Source organism: Mauremys reevesii, linkage group 23 (genome assembly GCF_016161935.1).
Source record: "Mauremys reevesii isolate NIE-2019 linkage group 23, ASM1616193v1, whole genome shotgun sequence".
Classification (NCBI taxonomy): Eukaryota; Metazoa; Chordata; order Testudines; family Geoemydidae; genus Mauremys; species Mauremys reevesii.
Window position 1 is genome coordinate 9,577,866 of NC_052645.1, and position 12,954 is coordinate 9,590,819.

At 55.8% G+C, this 12,954-nt stretch overlaps 1 protein-coding gene across 2 annotated transcripts in view; it reads left to right on the forward strand.

Annotated features, from left to right (window-relative positions):
* The window catches only part of SDC3 (syndecan 3), a 186,497-nt gene that overhangs the window by 22,599 nt on the left and 150,944 nt on the right, over positions 1–12,954 (forward strand). Inside the window, exon 1 of one of the 2 annotated variants that reach the window (XM_039511548.1) lies at positions 2,034–2,099. The exons of the other annotated variant lie outside the window; for it this stretch is intronic. Coding sequence (XP_039367482.1) covers positions 2,049–2,099 — 51 coding nt within the window. The 5' untranslated portion in view covers positions 2,034–2,048. Of the gene's footprint in view, positions 1–2,033; positions 2,100–12,954 lie in introns of those variants that run through there. 2 annotated transcript variants of the gene reach the window in all.

A 12,954-nucleotide genomic window follows, 5' to 3' on the forward strand; every position in this document is an offset into this window, starting at 1 on the left:
TCTATGACAGAGCAAAGACTTGAACTGAGGTCCCCTACATCCTAGGTTAGCGTCCTGGACCCTGGACCATCCTACCTGTCTTGTGTTCGTTAACAGACCACACCTCCTCCGCCCCAGGCCCTGAAGCTGAGGGTCAGAAGCCCAGCAAGGTTCCCTCTCCAAGGTCGTGTTGTGTCATGCAAGATCTTTCTCTCCAGCAGACTAGGCGGGATGCCGCTTGATCTGTTTATGCGCGTGGATCGCCGCCATCCCCACAGTGTCTGAGTGATGCATTTAAAGATAACAATAACCGGCACAGTCGCTCTCTTTCCTCCTTCCCAGCCTGTCGGAGAAAGAGCTCCGTTCGTTTACAGGGGCAGTTTTAGGGCTGCTGAAGCTATTGCAGGGACGTAAAGCTTCCTTCCTCAAATGAATTGCAGTGATTGAGCCCGGGGGTCACTCGGCTCAGGTCTTTACCTAGTAGGGTGGGGCAGGATCTGGGTAGGGGCCGGGTTTGTTGCCATTGCTATTTGGACACCGATAGCATGGAGGAACCTTAGGCTGCACCCAGCTTAATAATCAGAGGGCAGGTATCCTCGTTAGTATGTCTGTGTGTGTGTGGGGGGGTTATACAGGAGGCTGGTTTTCTCTCTTCACCAGTATCACCTGGCCCAGCTGCTGCGCTGCACCCAGGTACGGATCTTAGCTCAGCATCGGGTCTCCAGATTCCACTGCAGCGGCTGTGACCCCTGGCTCCCTTCCCCCTGCTGTACCCAGCCAGGAGTGGGGGGAGCCCATCCCGTCCCCACCCCCACCTCGCTTCAACTCCCCTCCAAAGTGCAGCTGGAAATAGCTTTACATTTTAAAGCCGGCCCATAAATATTTGACAGTCCCTGCATCCAGCGCATTGAAGGGATATTGCCGTCTGATGGCTTTTTAGCTGGTGTCTGTCCTGCGGCTGGTAGCTCTATAACGAGATCTCAACAGGAAACCATCTCAGTTCCACGCCATAAAGATTAATCAAAACAAGCTGAACGGGGGCAGGGGGGAGAGAGGCAGGGGCTTCTGCAACAATCATTTTTATTTTCCTGGTGTGCGGCTCCAAAGGCAGATAACTAGCAAGGAACGGCCAAGAGGGATGCGTGTCATGAGGAGAGCTAGCCCAAAGCTCCCGTTGGGAGGAGCCCAGGAGCATTGCCAGCTCTGAGCGTCCAAGCATCATGATCGAGGCCCCAAGAAATCCTGAGATTGACTTAAAAATCATGAGGTCTTATTTATTCATTTGTCTTCTTCCTTCTGAGCCTTTGGGGGGGGTGTCACATTTTCCAGCTTTTCTCTGCAACCACGAGGGCTAGAACCATTGTATTTAAATGAAAGCTGAGAGTCCCACATAATCACGTGACTCCAGGAGCTGGGCCTTTAAGGAAAAACAACCAGGGAGCGGGAGTCCCGTGATACAATTGCAAGTGCTGGCAACACTAGAGGAGGGGATGGCGTGCCGGCATGGCTGGACAGTTGCAAACTGAAAGACTGGGAGCAAGATCTTGCTTTGCTCTGGAGCTTGTTTCGTTACTTGTTTGCCCTGTGGTAGCATCCAGAGGCCCTAGGGAAGATTGGGGCCTCATGGTGCTAGAACAAAGGCATCTGAAGCCCGTGTCTGAACAGCTCTTCGTGCATTAAGGCTGGCAGCCCTAGCCTCTGCCAGCACCTCGGGTGCTGGTTTGTGTGAAGCGATCCCCTGGCTGAAACGAAACTGGACTGAGAATCCCCCAGCTCATGTCACGTGAGAACCCTCAGACAGGAAGGGCTACCAGCTCACTAGTCATGGCCAGTGGGGGCTGGAACTGAAGTGACGACCTAGAGGGGGAGGCTGCATTTCCCCTCTTAGCCTCCTGAGTCGTGGGAGTGGGACACAGGCAGAGTCCAGGGCGGGGAGTTGGTGAGCTGGGCAGGGCCTGCTGAGGCGTTAGCAGCTTGTGGATCCCCCTCTGTCTTCTGCCGTCCGTCCGTCCGTCCGTCACTAGAGATGGAGGGAGGGAGGGCAGCTCGCTCCTCGGAGCGATGCTCAAATGAATCCAAGGCCTTGGCTCCAGCCCAGTGGAAAAACCCAGAGTTGCCAGGTATTTGTTGATGAAACAGGATTATTTTATACAGCAAAGCTTTAATCTGCTGCGGGGAGTCTTATCAGAGCAAAAAGTTCCCTTTTTTGGAGTTTGGAGTGAGCGGCCCAAGGCGGAGAAGCTGAGCACAGGGAGGAGTGGGCAGCCGGGCAGTGGGGGCAGCAGCAAAAGGCAAAAGCCCACGCTAGGTTTGATCTGTACCCCAGCCAATGACGAAGGCAGGTCTGGGGCTGAGGCCCTGGCCCGGGGACCGGGGCTCAATTCTGGGCTCTGCCACAGACTCCCCGGGTGGCCTTGCACAAGTCATTTAACTGCTCAGTGCCTCAGTTTCTCATCTGTAACATGGGGATAATGATGCTTCGTCCAGCGTCCCACCTCTTCACCTGCCTGGGCTGGTCCCACAGGAAGCTCTTCGGGGCAGGGATCCTCTCATTACGTAGCCCAATGGGGGCCCTGCTCTGGGCGGAGGTCCGTAACAGTGACTGTAATGCAGGTTCTAGGTCTGCCTCTGCCTTGTGCTTGAGGCCTGGTGCTTGGTGGGGCCCGTTGCAGCGGCGGGGGCCCGTTGCCGCGGCGGGGGCAGAGTACTGCAGTGGTGCTTATGGTATATTTGAGGGGGTTAGTGGTGGGGGCCAGAGCAGGCTGGATACAGTAAAACTGGACTGGGGTTTATTGCCCGGGGGACAGTTCATGTGGCCAGCGGCTGCAGCAATGGGGCTAAGGCCCTGGCTCTGCTCTGGTCTATCTGAACCGCAGTGACCTGGGCGAGGGAAGGGCTCGCTTGTGGCTCTGAGGTTTCGGTGACTCACCCACCAGACCTCCCTGCGCACACGCACGGCCGAGCCATCGCTTCCCTGCCTGCCAGCCTGCCTGGCGCCCGGGGAGCAGGATTCCCCGTGCTCGTGACCCGGCCGTTGCGACATGAAGCAGCTGAGCAGCAGCTGGGCACGTTGCGCAGAGCAGAGGCCAGTGGTTCTCAGTCAGGGGCCCGGGGGCCACTGGGGGGGCTGCGAGCAGGTTTCAGGGGTCCACCAAAATAAACCAGAGAGCAGGGCTGGCGTTAGACTCCCTGGGGCCCGGGGCTGAGGCAAAGCCTGAGCCCCAGCACCCTGGGATGAAGCCGAAGCCTGAGCAACTTAGCTACGCAGGGCCCCGGGCAATTGTCGGCTTGCTACCCCCAAGCCTGGCCCTGGCTTTTACAGGCAGGAAAGCCGTTGCTGTGGCCCAGGCGGGCTGTGGAGTTTTTACAGCATGTGGGGGGCCTCAGAAAGACAAAGGTTGAGACCCCGTCTTAGGGGCCGGCTTCGCTGCGGGTAACGTGACCCCGCCCCGCGGGGCGCTAGGACTTCGGCGGGCACGTCCCCTGGGGCTTAGGCTGCAGTTCGCTGAGGTGCTCTCTGAATCCCTTCCCAGTGAAGGGGGAGGAGAACGTGTCTGGCCTTCCTGGCACACGGGGGGGATTGTGGGAAGGCTCTGGAGGCAAATGGCGCTAGCCAGCATCCACCGGCAGCATGATTGTGCCAGCAGCTGACTAGCTGGGCTCCCTCGAGCGGTAGCCAGTAGCCCCAAGGGGCCAGACAGACAGGTAGAAGCCCGACCACACTCAGGTGAAGGGTTTAGTGTGCAGATGGGACTCGAGTTAGGGGCAGCACTTGAATTATAACTCCGGTTAACTTTGCAATGACAACAAGCCCTGGGAGGGGTCCCCCTTGGTCCATGATGTCTCCTGCTCTGCTGCCCCCAGGTAACGGTCTGCCAGTGACACAATTACCCAGCCTTCCATGGAGCTGTGTCCTTTGTGCAGGGCTGGCTCTGCTCAGGGCGGCTGAGACTAGGGCTCGCCGGTCACTGTAGTGGCTCGTTTGCTGGTTGGCGTTTCTGTCTCTTCTGTGGATGCTTCTGAGCCTCTAAGCCCAGATCAAGCTACACCTTGGAACGCAAGGCCACCGCTCCCCGATCCTCGGGGTTTCAAGTTGGTCTGGCTCCTGTGCACTGAGCCGTTGAATGGTGCATGGACCATTAGCTGTTCAGGACAGGCTTGGTGAGGGGCGGGTTTTGCGTGCGTTTGCTTGGGCTGCAGTCAGCTAATTTGACCATGTTTATTTAAACACGCTCTGCAGCCCAGATCAGAGGAGCCTGTGGGCTTGTGGCTGGTGGAGGGGAGGAGAAGAAATTCTCTGGCATAATCAGGATCCTGTCTCTCCTTCCTTACACATCATAAAAATAAACCCGCGGCGAGAGACGTTTTAGAACAATATTCCATTCAAAACGTGCGCCCGGGCCCCCATCCGCCGGCCAGGTCCTGGTGACGGGCTTTCCCTCCTCCACTTGCAGATCTCTTCCCTCCCGTCTAACCTCGCAGGGCCCCCCGGCTTTAGAACCCAGGAGGGTGAGCTCGTGGGGGCTTGAATCATCTTGTTCTGGGGCTGTGCCCATGGCTGCGGCTCCTAGGTGCCACTGGAAACGATCCTTTGTGTGGATGGGTTTGAAATCCAAGCGCTCGGATCTCACAACGAGGGGCGCTGTGTAAAGACTCACCTGCAGAGCAGCCTCCTTCTGTGCAGGGGACGTGTCTTGTTTGTCGCCCAATGCTGCGGAGACTCGCTGCTCCGGAGGTCCCCGGTTCATCCAAGCTCGTGGTTAGCTAAGCACCAGTATGTGCTGGTTGAATGGACGTGAAGGGCAGGGTGGCTCAAGGAATTACTGTGCTCCAAGCAGAAATCAGCTGCTTCCTCCCCAGCTGTCTTAAGGTGTCCACCAAGAGGTTTGGTCAGAACGGGACGGGGGTGATTGTAGCTAAGCCAGGATCTTTGCGTGGCGGGGCTTGGCATGCCCACTGCAGCTGTGGAGTCCCTGCAGTCCTGTCTGGCAGGTAAATGTTAGCCCCATTTTAGAGATGAGGCAACTGAGGCCTGGAGAGCGGCAGTGACTTGTCCAGAGGGAGCTGGTGTTAGGGCTGCAGCGGAAACTCACAGTTCCACTCTGCCATCCCTAACCTGGGGCTGCTAGAGCCTCTGGTGTCTTCACACATCCGCAGCAGTGGGGATGGGCACGTTGTTCGAAGGGTTTCTTGCCAGCTCGGTCTCGGAGGCTGGTCCTGTGTCGAGTTTGTGCTGCTGGCTGATTGCCGCCATCCAGGGGGCTGGACGGTTTTGTTCCTGTGGAGGCTTAGCCTGGCCTCGAGAACAGAATGCAGCCCACGGGCATCCCTGCTTCCTCTTGCACCACGCTACACTGGCCTTAAAATGCTACTTCTAACTGCCTAGAAACAGCACCTCCAGCTGGGAGACCATCCCACTGCCCCATCCCCGACCCGAACCCTTGTGTTTCCACTGGGGCCTTTCCCAGTGCGTTGCCTCGCCCACAATGGCGGAGCTCACTTGGCCTCACCACCATCATCTCTTGGGGGACCCCTTCCCATCATGCACCTGTGACCTCCCCTACCTGCTCAGGCCGCCTACCGCTGAAAGGGGACCTTGGGAGAGAGGCCCCAGGAGTGCCCTAAACCAGCCCCTATTCTCATCTGCTTCTGGACCCCTCCCCGTTTCCTGTCCTAGCTCAGCAAACCCTCCAGCAAACCCTTTATGACCAGTTCCGCCTGGAGGGCCCCAAAACACCCCCCTCCCTTCAGGGCAGTGGAGTTTTTCCACCGAATCGGTCCCCAGATGTGCTGAGTTCCTGGAGTTGGTTTACGTATCTGATGACTCCTGGGATCCCCCCAACCCTGCAGCCCTGAGATCCTCTGCCCCCGACCTGGCCCATTTCATCAATTCCACAGAGTTTATGGCCAGAAGGGACCATTAGATCATAGTCTCTCTCCTGTTTAGCACAGACCAGGCAGTGTCCCTCAGATACTCCGGTATTAAGCCCAGTAACTTGGATTAGACTAAACCCTTTCAGCCCTCGGGAGACACAGTGGCTGTGTGCCACAAGCAGGAAGCAGTTGAGGGCCCTGCAGCCGCCAGGTGTCGATTAAGTGAGACGTGTCCAGGTGATGCCAGCAGGTGAGCCACCCCCCATGCTGCAAAGGGAGGCAACTCCCTCCTGCCTCCTCTCCCCCATGCAAGATTCCTCCCCATCTGATCTGGGGGGAAATTCCTTCCTGACCCCCACATCTGGTGATCAGTGTGACCCTGAGCATGCGAGACAACTAAGAAAAAGGATTCTCTGGACCGCCTCAGAGCCCAGCCCACCCCATCTCAGCCCTTGATCTCCCTTGGATTCTTTGACCATGGGATGTAGTTCCAGGAAGAAGGCTTGCTAGGAAGAGATGGAATTCGCCTAACGAAGAGAGGGAGGCAGGCTTGCTAACCTAGTGAGGAGGGCTTTAAACTAGGTTCACCAGGGGATGGAGACCTAAGCCCGGAGGGAAGTGGGAGACCGTGAGGAAACAAGGAGGAGGGTGCAACAAGGGAGACCTCTTAATTCATCCTGAGAAAGCAGGGCAATCGGGTGGAGCTCTGTCATGGATGGATATAAACTGTTCAGGAAGGACAGGCGGGGAGGAAAGGTGGAGGAGTTGCACTGTATGTAAGAGAGCAGTATGACTGCTCAGAGCTCCAGTATGAAACTGGAGAAAAGCCTGTTGAGAGTCTTTGGGTTCGGTTGAGAGGTGAGAGCAACAAGGTGATGTCGTGGTGGGCGTCTGCTATAGACCAGCAGGCCAGGAGGATGAGGTAGATGAGGCTTTCTTCGGAAAAAGAACAGAAGTTTCTAGATCACAGGCCCTGGTTCTCACGGGGGAGTTCAATCACCCCGATATCTGCTGGGAGAGCAATACAGCAGTGCACAGACAATCCAGAGTGTGTTGGGGACAACTTCCTAGTGCAAGTGCTGGAGGAACCAACTAGGGGCCGTGCTCCTCTTGACCTGCTGCTCACAAGCAGGGGAGAATTGGTAGGGGAAGTAGGAGTGGGTGGAAACCTGGGCAGCAGTGACCATGAGATGATGGAGTTCAGGATTCTGACAAAAGGAAGAAAGGAGAGCAGCAGAATACAGCATGCAGGGGTGTAATTGGGAAGGCCAAGGCACGACTGGAATTGCAGCTAGCGAGAGATGTTAAGAGTAACAAGAAGGGTTTCTACAGGTATGTTAGCAACAAGAAGAAAGTCAAGGAAAGCGTGGGACCCTTACTGAATGAGGGAGGTTGCCACTAAGTGACAGATGATGTGGAAAAAGCTGAAGTACTCAATGCTTTTTTTGCCTCAGTCTTCACAGACAAGCTGGACATGTACAAGTCCATGGGGACGGATGCAATGCGTCCAAGCGTGCTGAGGGAATTGGCTGATATGATTGCAGAGCCAGTGGCCATTATCTTTGAAAACTCGTGCTGATCGGGGGAGGTCCTGGACGATAGGAAAAAGGCTACTGTAGTGCCCATCTTTTAAAAAAAGGGAAGGAGGAGGATCCGGGGAACTACAGGCCAGTCAGCCTCACCTCAGTCCCTGGAAAAATCATGGAGCAGGTCCTCAAGGAATCCATTTTGACGCACTTGGAGGAGAGGAAAGTGATCAGGAACAGTCAGCATGGATTCACCAAGGGCAAGTCATGCCTGACCAACCTGATTGCCTTCTATGGTGAGATAACTGGCCCTGTGGATACTGGGAAAGCGGTGGACTTTAGCAAAGCTTTTGATATGGTCTTCTTGCCAGCGAGTTAAAAAAGTACGGCTTGCAGGAATGGACTATAAGGTGGATAGAAAGCTGGCTAGATTGTCGGGCTTAATGAATCATAGAATCATAGAATCTCAGGGTTGGAAGGGACCTCAGGAGGTATCTAGTCCAACCCCCTGCTCAAAGCAGGATCAAACCCAACTAAATCATCCCAGCCAGGGCTTTGTCAAGCCTGACCTTAAAAACCTCTAAGGAAGGAGATTCCACCACCTCCCTAGGTAACCCATTCCAGTGCTTCACCACCCTACTAGTGAAAAAGTTTTTCCTAATATCCAACCTAAACCTCCCCCTCTGCAACTTGAGACCATTACTCCTTGTTCTGTCATCTTCTACCACCGAGAACAGTCTAGATCCATCCTCTTTGGAACCCCCTTTCAGGTAGTTGAAAGCAGCTATCAAATCCCCCCTCAGTCTTCTCTTCTGCAGGCTAAACAATCTCAGTTCCCTCAGCCTCTCCTCGTAAGTCATGTGCTCCAGCCCCCTAATCATTTTTGTTGCCCTCCGCTGGACTCTCTCCAATTTATCCACAAATGGGTAGTGATCATCAATGGCTCCATGTCTAGTTGGCAGCCGGTATCAAGCAGAGTACCCCAAGGGTCGGTCCTGGGGTCGGTTTTGTTCAATATCTTCATTAATGATCTGGAGGATGGCGTGGACTGCAACCTCAGCAAGTTCGCGGATGACACTAAGCGGGGGAGAGGTAGCTATGCTGGAGGGTAGGGATAGGGTCCAGAGTGACCTAGACAAATTGGGCCAAAAGAAATTGGATGAGGTTCAACAAGGACAAGTGCAGAGTCCTGCACTTAGGATGGAAGAATCCCAGGCACCGCTACAAGCTGGGGACTGACTGGCTAAGCGGCAGTTCTGCAGAAAAGGACCTGGGAGTTACAGTGGACGAGAGGCTGGATATGAGTCAACAGTGTCCCCTTGTTGCCAAGGAGGCTAATGGCATATTGGGCTGCATTAGTAGGAGCATTGCCAGCAGATCGAGGGAAGTGATTATTCCCCTCTATTCGGCACTGGTGAGGTCACTTCTGGAGTATTGAGTCCAGTTTTGGGCCCCACACTACAAGAAGGATGTGGACAAATTGGAGAGAGTCCAGTGGAGGGCAACAAAAATGATTAGGGGGCTGGAGCACATGACTTATGAGGAGAGGCTGAGGGAACTGGGATTGTTTAGTCTGCAGAAGAGAAGAATGAGGCAGGATTTGATAGCTGCTTTCAGCTACCTGAAAGGGGGTTCCAAAGAGGGGATCTAGGCTGTTCTCAGTGGTACCAGATTACAGAACAAGGACCAATGGCCTCAAGTTGCAGTGTGGAAGGTCTAGGTTGGATATTAGGAAACGCTATTTCACTAGGAGGGTGGTGAAGCACTGGAATGGGTTCCCTAGGGAGGTGGTGGAATCTCCTTCCTTAGTGGTTTTTAAGGTCAGGCTTGACAAAGCCCTGGCTGGGATGATTTAGTTTGTGCTGGTCCTGCTCTGAGCAGGGGGTTGGGCTAGATACCTCCTGAGGTCCCTTCCAACCCTGAGATTCTATGATTCAAAGCGCCGGGAGCCGTTCACAGCGGGTGGTGTGGGCTCCTGTCCGTCACTCGGCACAGCGCCGCCATTGAAGGTTTTCTGTGCTGTGTCACCGGAGCTCCCTTTGAAGTTGCCCTCGGTTTTTTCCTTCCTGCCCTCAGTGTGGCTGAGGCCGCGGGGCTCGGCAGGCAAGCGCAGGCCAGGCACACGAGCAGGAAGGGCCGGGGAAGCGGAGGGAGGCACAGGAAGGGAAAGGGGGCAGGAGGTGTGGATGACATAGCCCAGGACTTTTACCGTCTCTGCTTCAGATCCTGGCGAGCTGACGGGGCCTGGCCACGGCACTGTGAATTTCGTCGGTTGGGAGATGAAAAGGCCCTCAGTTTCACTGGGGGTTGTTTGCTGACAGCTGCTGCTGTTGTGCTTGGTTAGGGTGAACCCAGTCCGTGCGGACTATGGCCTGGGGCTCCCTGTGCCACCAGTCCCACAGTGTTGGGGATCAGAGGGAGGCTGGGGTGGAATGAGTTTGTCTGGCCTCAGGCCAGTTCCTACTGGTCTGTGGAAAATTGCCCCCATCATAGCTGGTGCTGACCACGCCTCTCATGAGCTGTCTCAGCTGGGAAACCAAGAACTGGCCAGGCCAGGGAGGCTGAGGTCCTCTTTCGGCCCTCGCTGCCACGGCCCATGCTGTAGCTGCTCTGAGTAGGGAGAGGCAGTGTGCCTAGTCAGTGGATAGAGCACTGGATGGGACACTGGAGACCTGGGTTATGTTCCTAGCCCTGCCACTGGCCTGCTGGGTGACCTTGGGCAAGTCACTTCACCAATCTGTGCCTCAGTTTCCCCATCTGTAAAACGGGGATAATAATGATGACCCTTCCCCACCCCCCCGTAAAGAGCTTTGAGATCCATTGATGGACAAGTGCTACATCAAAGATTAATGAATAATTATTATAGGTCTCTGGGGCTGTCAGTCCAGCCCCTTTTAAATTCCCGCAGTGCAGCCTGTGTCATAGAGGATGCAGCATCGTGGAACTTGCATGGGGCGCAGCCAAGCCCCTCCCTCTGGTGCTGGCTCCGAGGGGCCACTGACTCCTGGCACCAGGACACTCGAGTTGTTCCAGGGTATTTGCTGGAAGTGTTGCAGGCCCAGCAGGGAACCTTCCTGCCATAGGGAGCGTTGGGGCAGAGCTGGGCCCGGCCTTAACATCCCGATGCATGAAACAGCCCCCAGCCCCCAGAAGACACCAGCCTAAATGTCCCTTGAGGGACGTCTCTGGCCTTGGTTCCAGTGTGCTCGCCCTGGGTTCTCTCTCTGTAATTACCTTGGCAGCACTCCAGCGAGCTCAAATTGCCCCCGCCCTGTCTGCCGTCTGGGCTGAGTCTATTCCCACCCCCTCCCCTTCCTCCCTCTGTGCAGCTCAAGGTGCAGAAGGGGTTCAAGGGATTCCGTGGCCCCAGGACACTGCACCAGCAGGGCACTGCGCCCTCGGGAGCGAGGAGCCCCTTCTGGTCCTAGCTCTGTCCCGGGGCTGCAGGAATCCCCTTCCCCGGCCCTGATTTCTGCTGCACCCAGGCGTCCCCTCTGATCCAGGGCACGAAGTCACCTAAACTCTGCGCCCCGACAAACTGGAAGCACGGCACATCCATGCACCCACACGCGGTGCTGCCTCAAGGAAAATTGATCTCTCAGCAGGATCATCGCTATCTTCCAATGGCGCTGGTGAGCGCTAATTGAGGCCTAATTACTGATGAGTGGTTGCTGATAGCAGCCAACTGCCCCACTGAGTTCCCTGCTGCTGCACTGTCCTGTGCGGCTGCTCAGAATCCATCTGCAGCACCTGCTGACTGATTTCCCCAGGTGTTCCCGTTTCAGAGCAGGTGGCACTTCCATGGCACCCATCCTTGGAGGAGTGCGTAGCTCTTCAGTAATAGCACATAGCACTTATGCAAAGCACTTTCCAGACATTAACCGGGCCACGCAGAGCCCGCCCGTGACGCTAGGTCGGTCGTTATCCCCATTTCCTGATTAGAAAACCGAGGCACAGAGAAGTTAAAATCAAATTGAGTCAGTGGCAGCGCTGGGAATAGAACCCAGGAGTCCTGACACCCAGTCCCATGCTCGCCCGCCTCTCAGCATGGCATGCTGGGGGTTGCAGTTCATCGGTGGTCTTATCTGCATGCTTTTCCTTTCTGGCCTGCTATTGAAACAAAGTTGGAAGTTCATTAAGGATCTTGGCTGCTTGAAACGAGATCGGGTGACCTTTGCTCCAGCTTTCGTTCCACCCCTTGAGCTCCTGCCACGCAGAGATTGTGCTCAGGCTCCACTCCCAGGGTATGCAGCGTGTACCGTACGTCTAGCCCTGGCTGGATGGATCAAGCTGTCATGGAGCTGCACCATGGCAATGCGATGAATATGGATGACCCTATACCTACCCACTAGGTATCGCTACCCATTGGGTGGAAAGAGTGAATTCTCTGCTAGGTGCAAGCGAGGGCAAGTGTGGGTCTGTTTGGGTTGGAATCAAAGGATTGAATGGAAGCCTCAGTGGCCGGATATCAAACACCTAACACATCCCAGGCAGCTGAAGGTGTGAACACAGCATGGTTGGAGCAAGAGACAAAGGGAACAGACAGGTGTGAACAGATGGTACGTGAGGCAGGTGCTGGGAACAAGGGACAGGGACAGAGAGGGAGCAGGGATCTGGGGCCCTGGCTCCTGCCAACATGAACTCCGTTTTAAGCGCACCGTGCCCATGTTCACAGAAGGACTCTTAGAGGCTGTATTCACGGGGCTAATCAATGGCACGATGCTTTGAGAAGGCTGCTGGGTGTCGTTGCAAATGCTGACTGAGGCGCATCGTGGCCTGCGCAGGGAAAGTCACTCCCAGGAATCTGACTTCAGCTGGATTCGCTGCAGGAGCCACAGAGAGAAACAGCTGTTGGCGCTTGGCGGCCCCGTTTTGGAGCTGTTGAGGCTGTGGATGCCCTTGTGGGTCTCCGGGGTCCAGGTTACTCCCAGGAGCCTGTGTAAAGCCGGGACACAGCCCAGGTCCTGTGAATTCGTGACACGTGCTCAGAGGGAGATTTGGCTGGGGCGGGGGGGGTGCGGGTCCATCTTGCCTGGTGATACACGTGCTGGAGCAATAGGTGCTGAGGTGTTTCGTTCATCCCACTAGGAGCTCTGAGTCCACGAGAGGCCGGTGGGGTGAGCTCAATATCTCTGCTGCCTGGGGAAATCCCAGCGGAGTGTGTGCGCTTGTGTGAATGAGAGAGAGAGACAGAACCCCCGTTACCGGCGTAATTTGGCACCCGGGCCCAGGGCTCCTGACAAGCACAATAACAGGCTGTTCTCGGCACCCGGCCTCCTTAATTGGTTGTTTCTGTTTGTGACGGAGCTGAAAGGAGCTGAGCCTGCCCGTTTATCTGAAGATAATTGGTTTGGGTGCTGCTCGGAAAGCAGCAATTAGGAGCCTGGGAGAGGGCTGCATGCAGGCTGGTGGCATAATCACTCCCCGTCTGGCTCGGGGAGCCTGGCTGCACACCAGCCTTTCTTCCTGAAGCTTTCCCACCATTGCAAACGCCCGCGCGGGCGGGAGAGTCCGCGCAGACGGGTCGCAGGCGTTTCAACCGCTGGGCTCTCCCCCTGCTCTGAGCAGGCCCAAG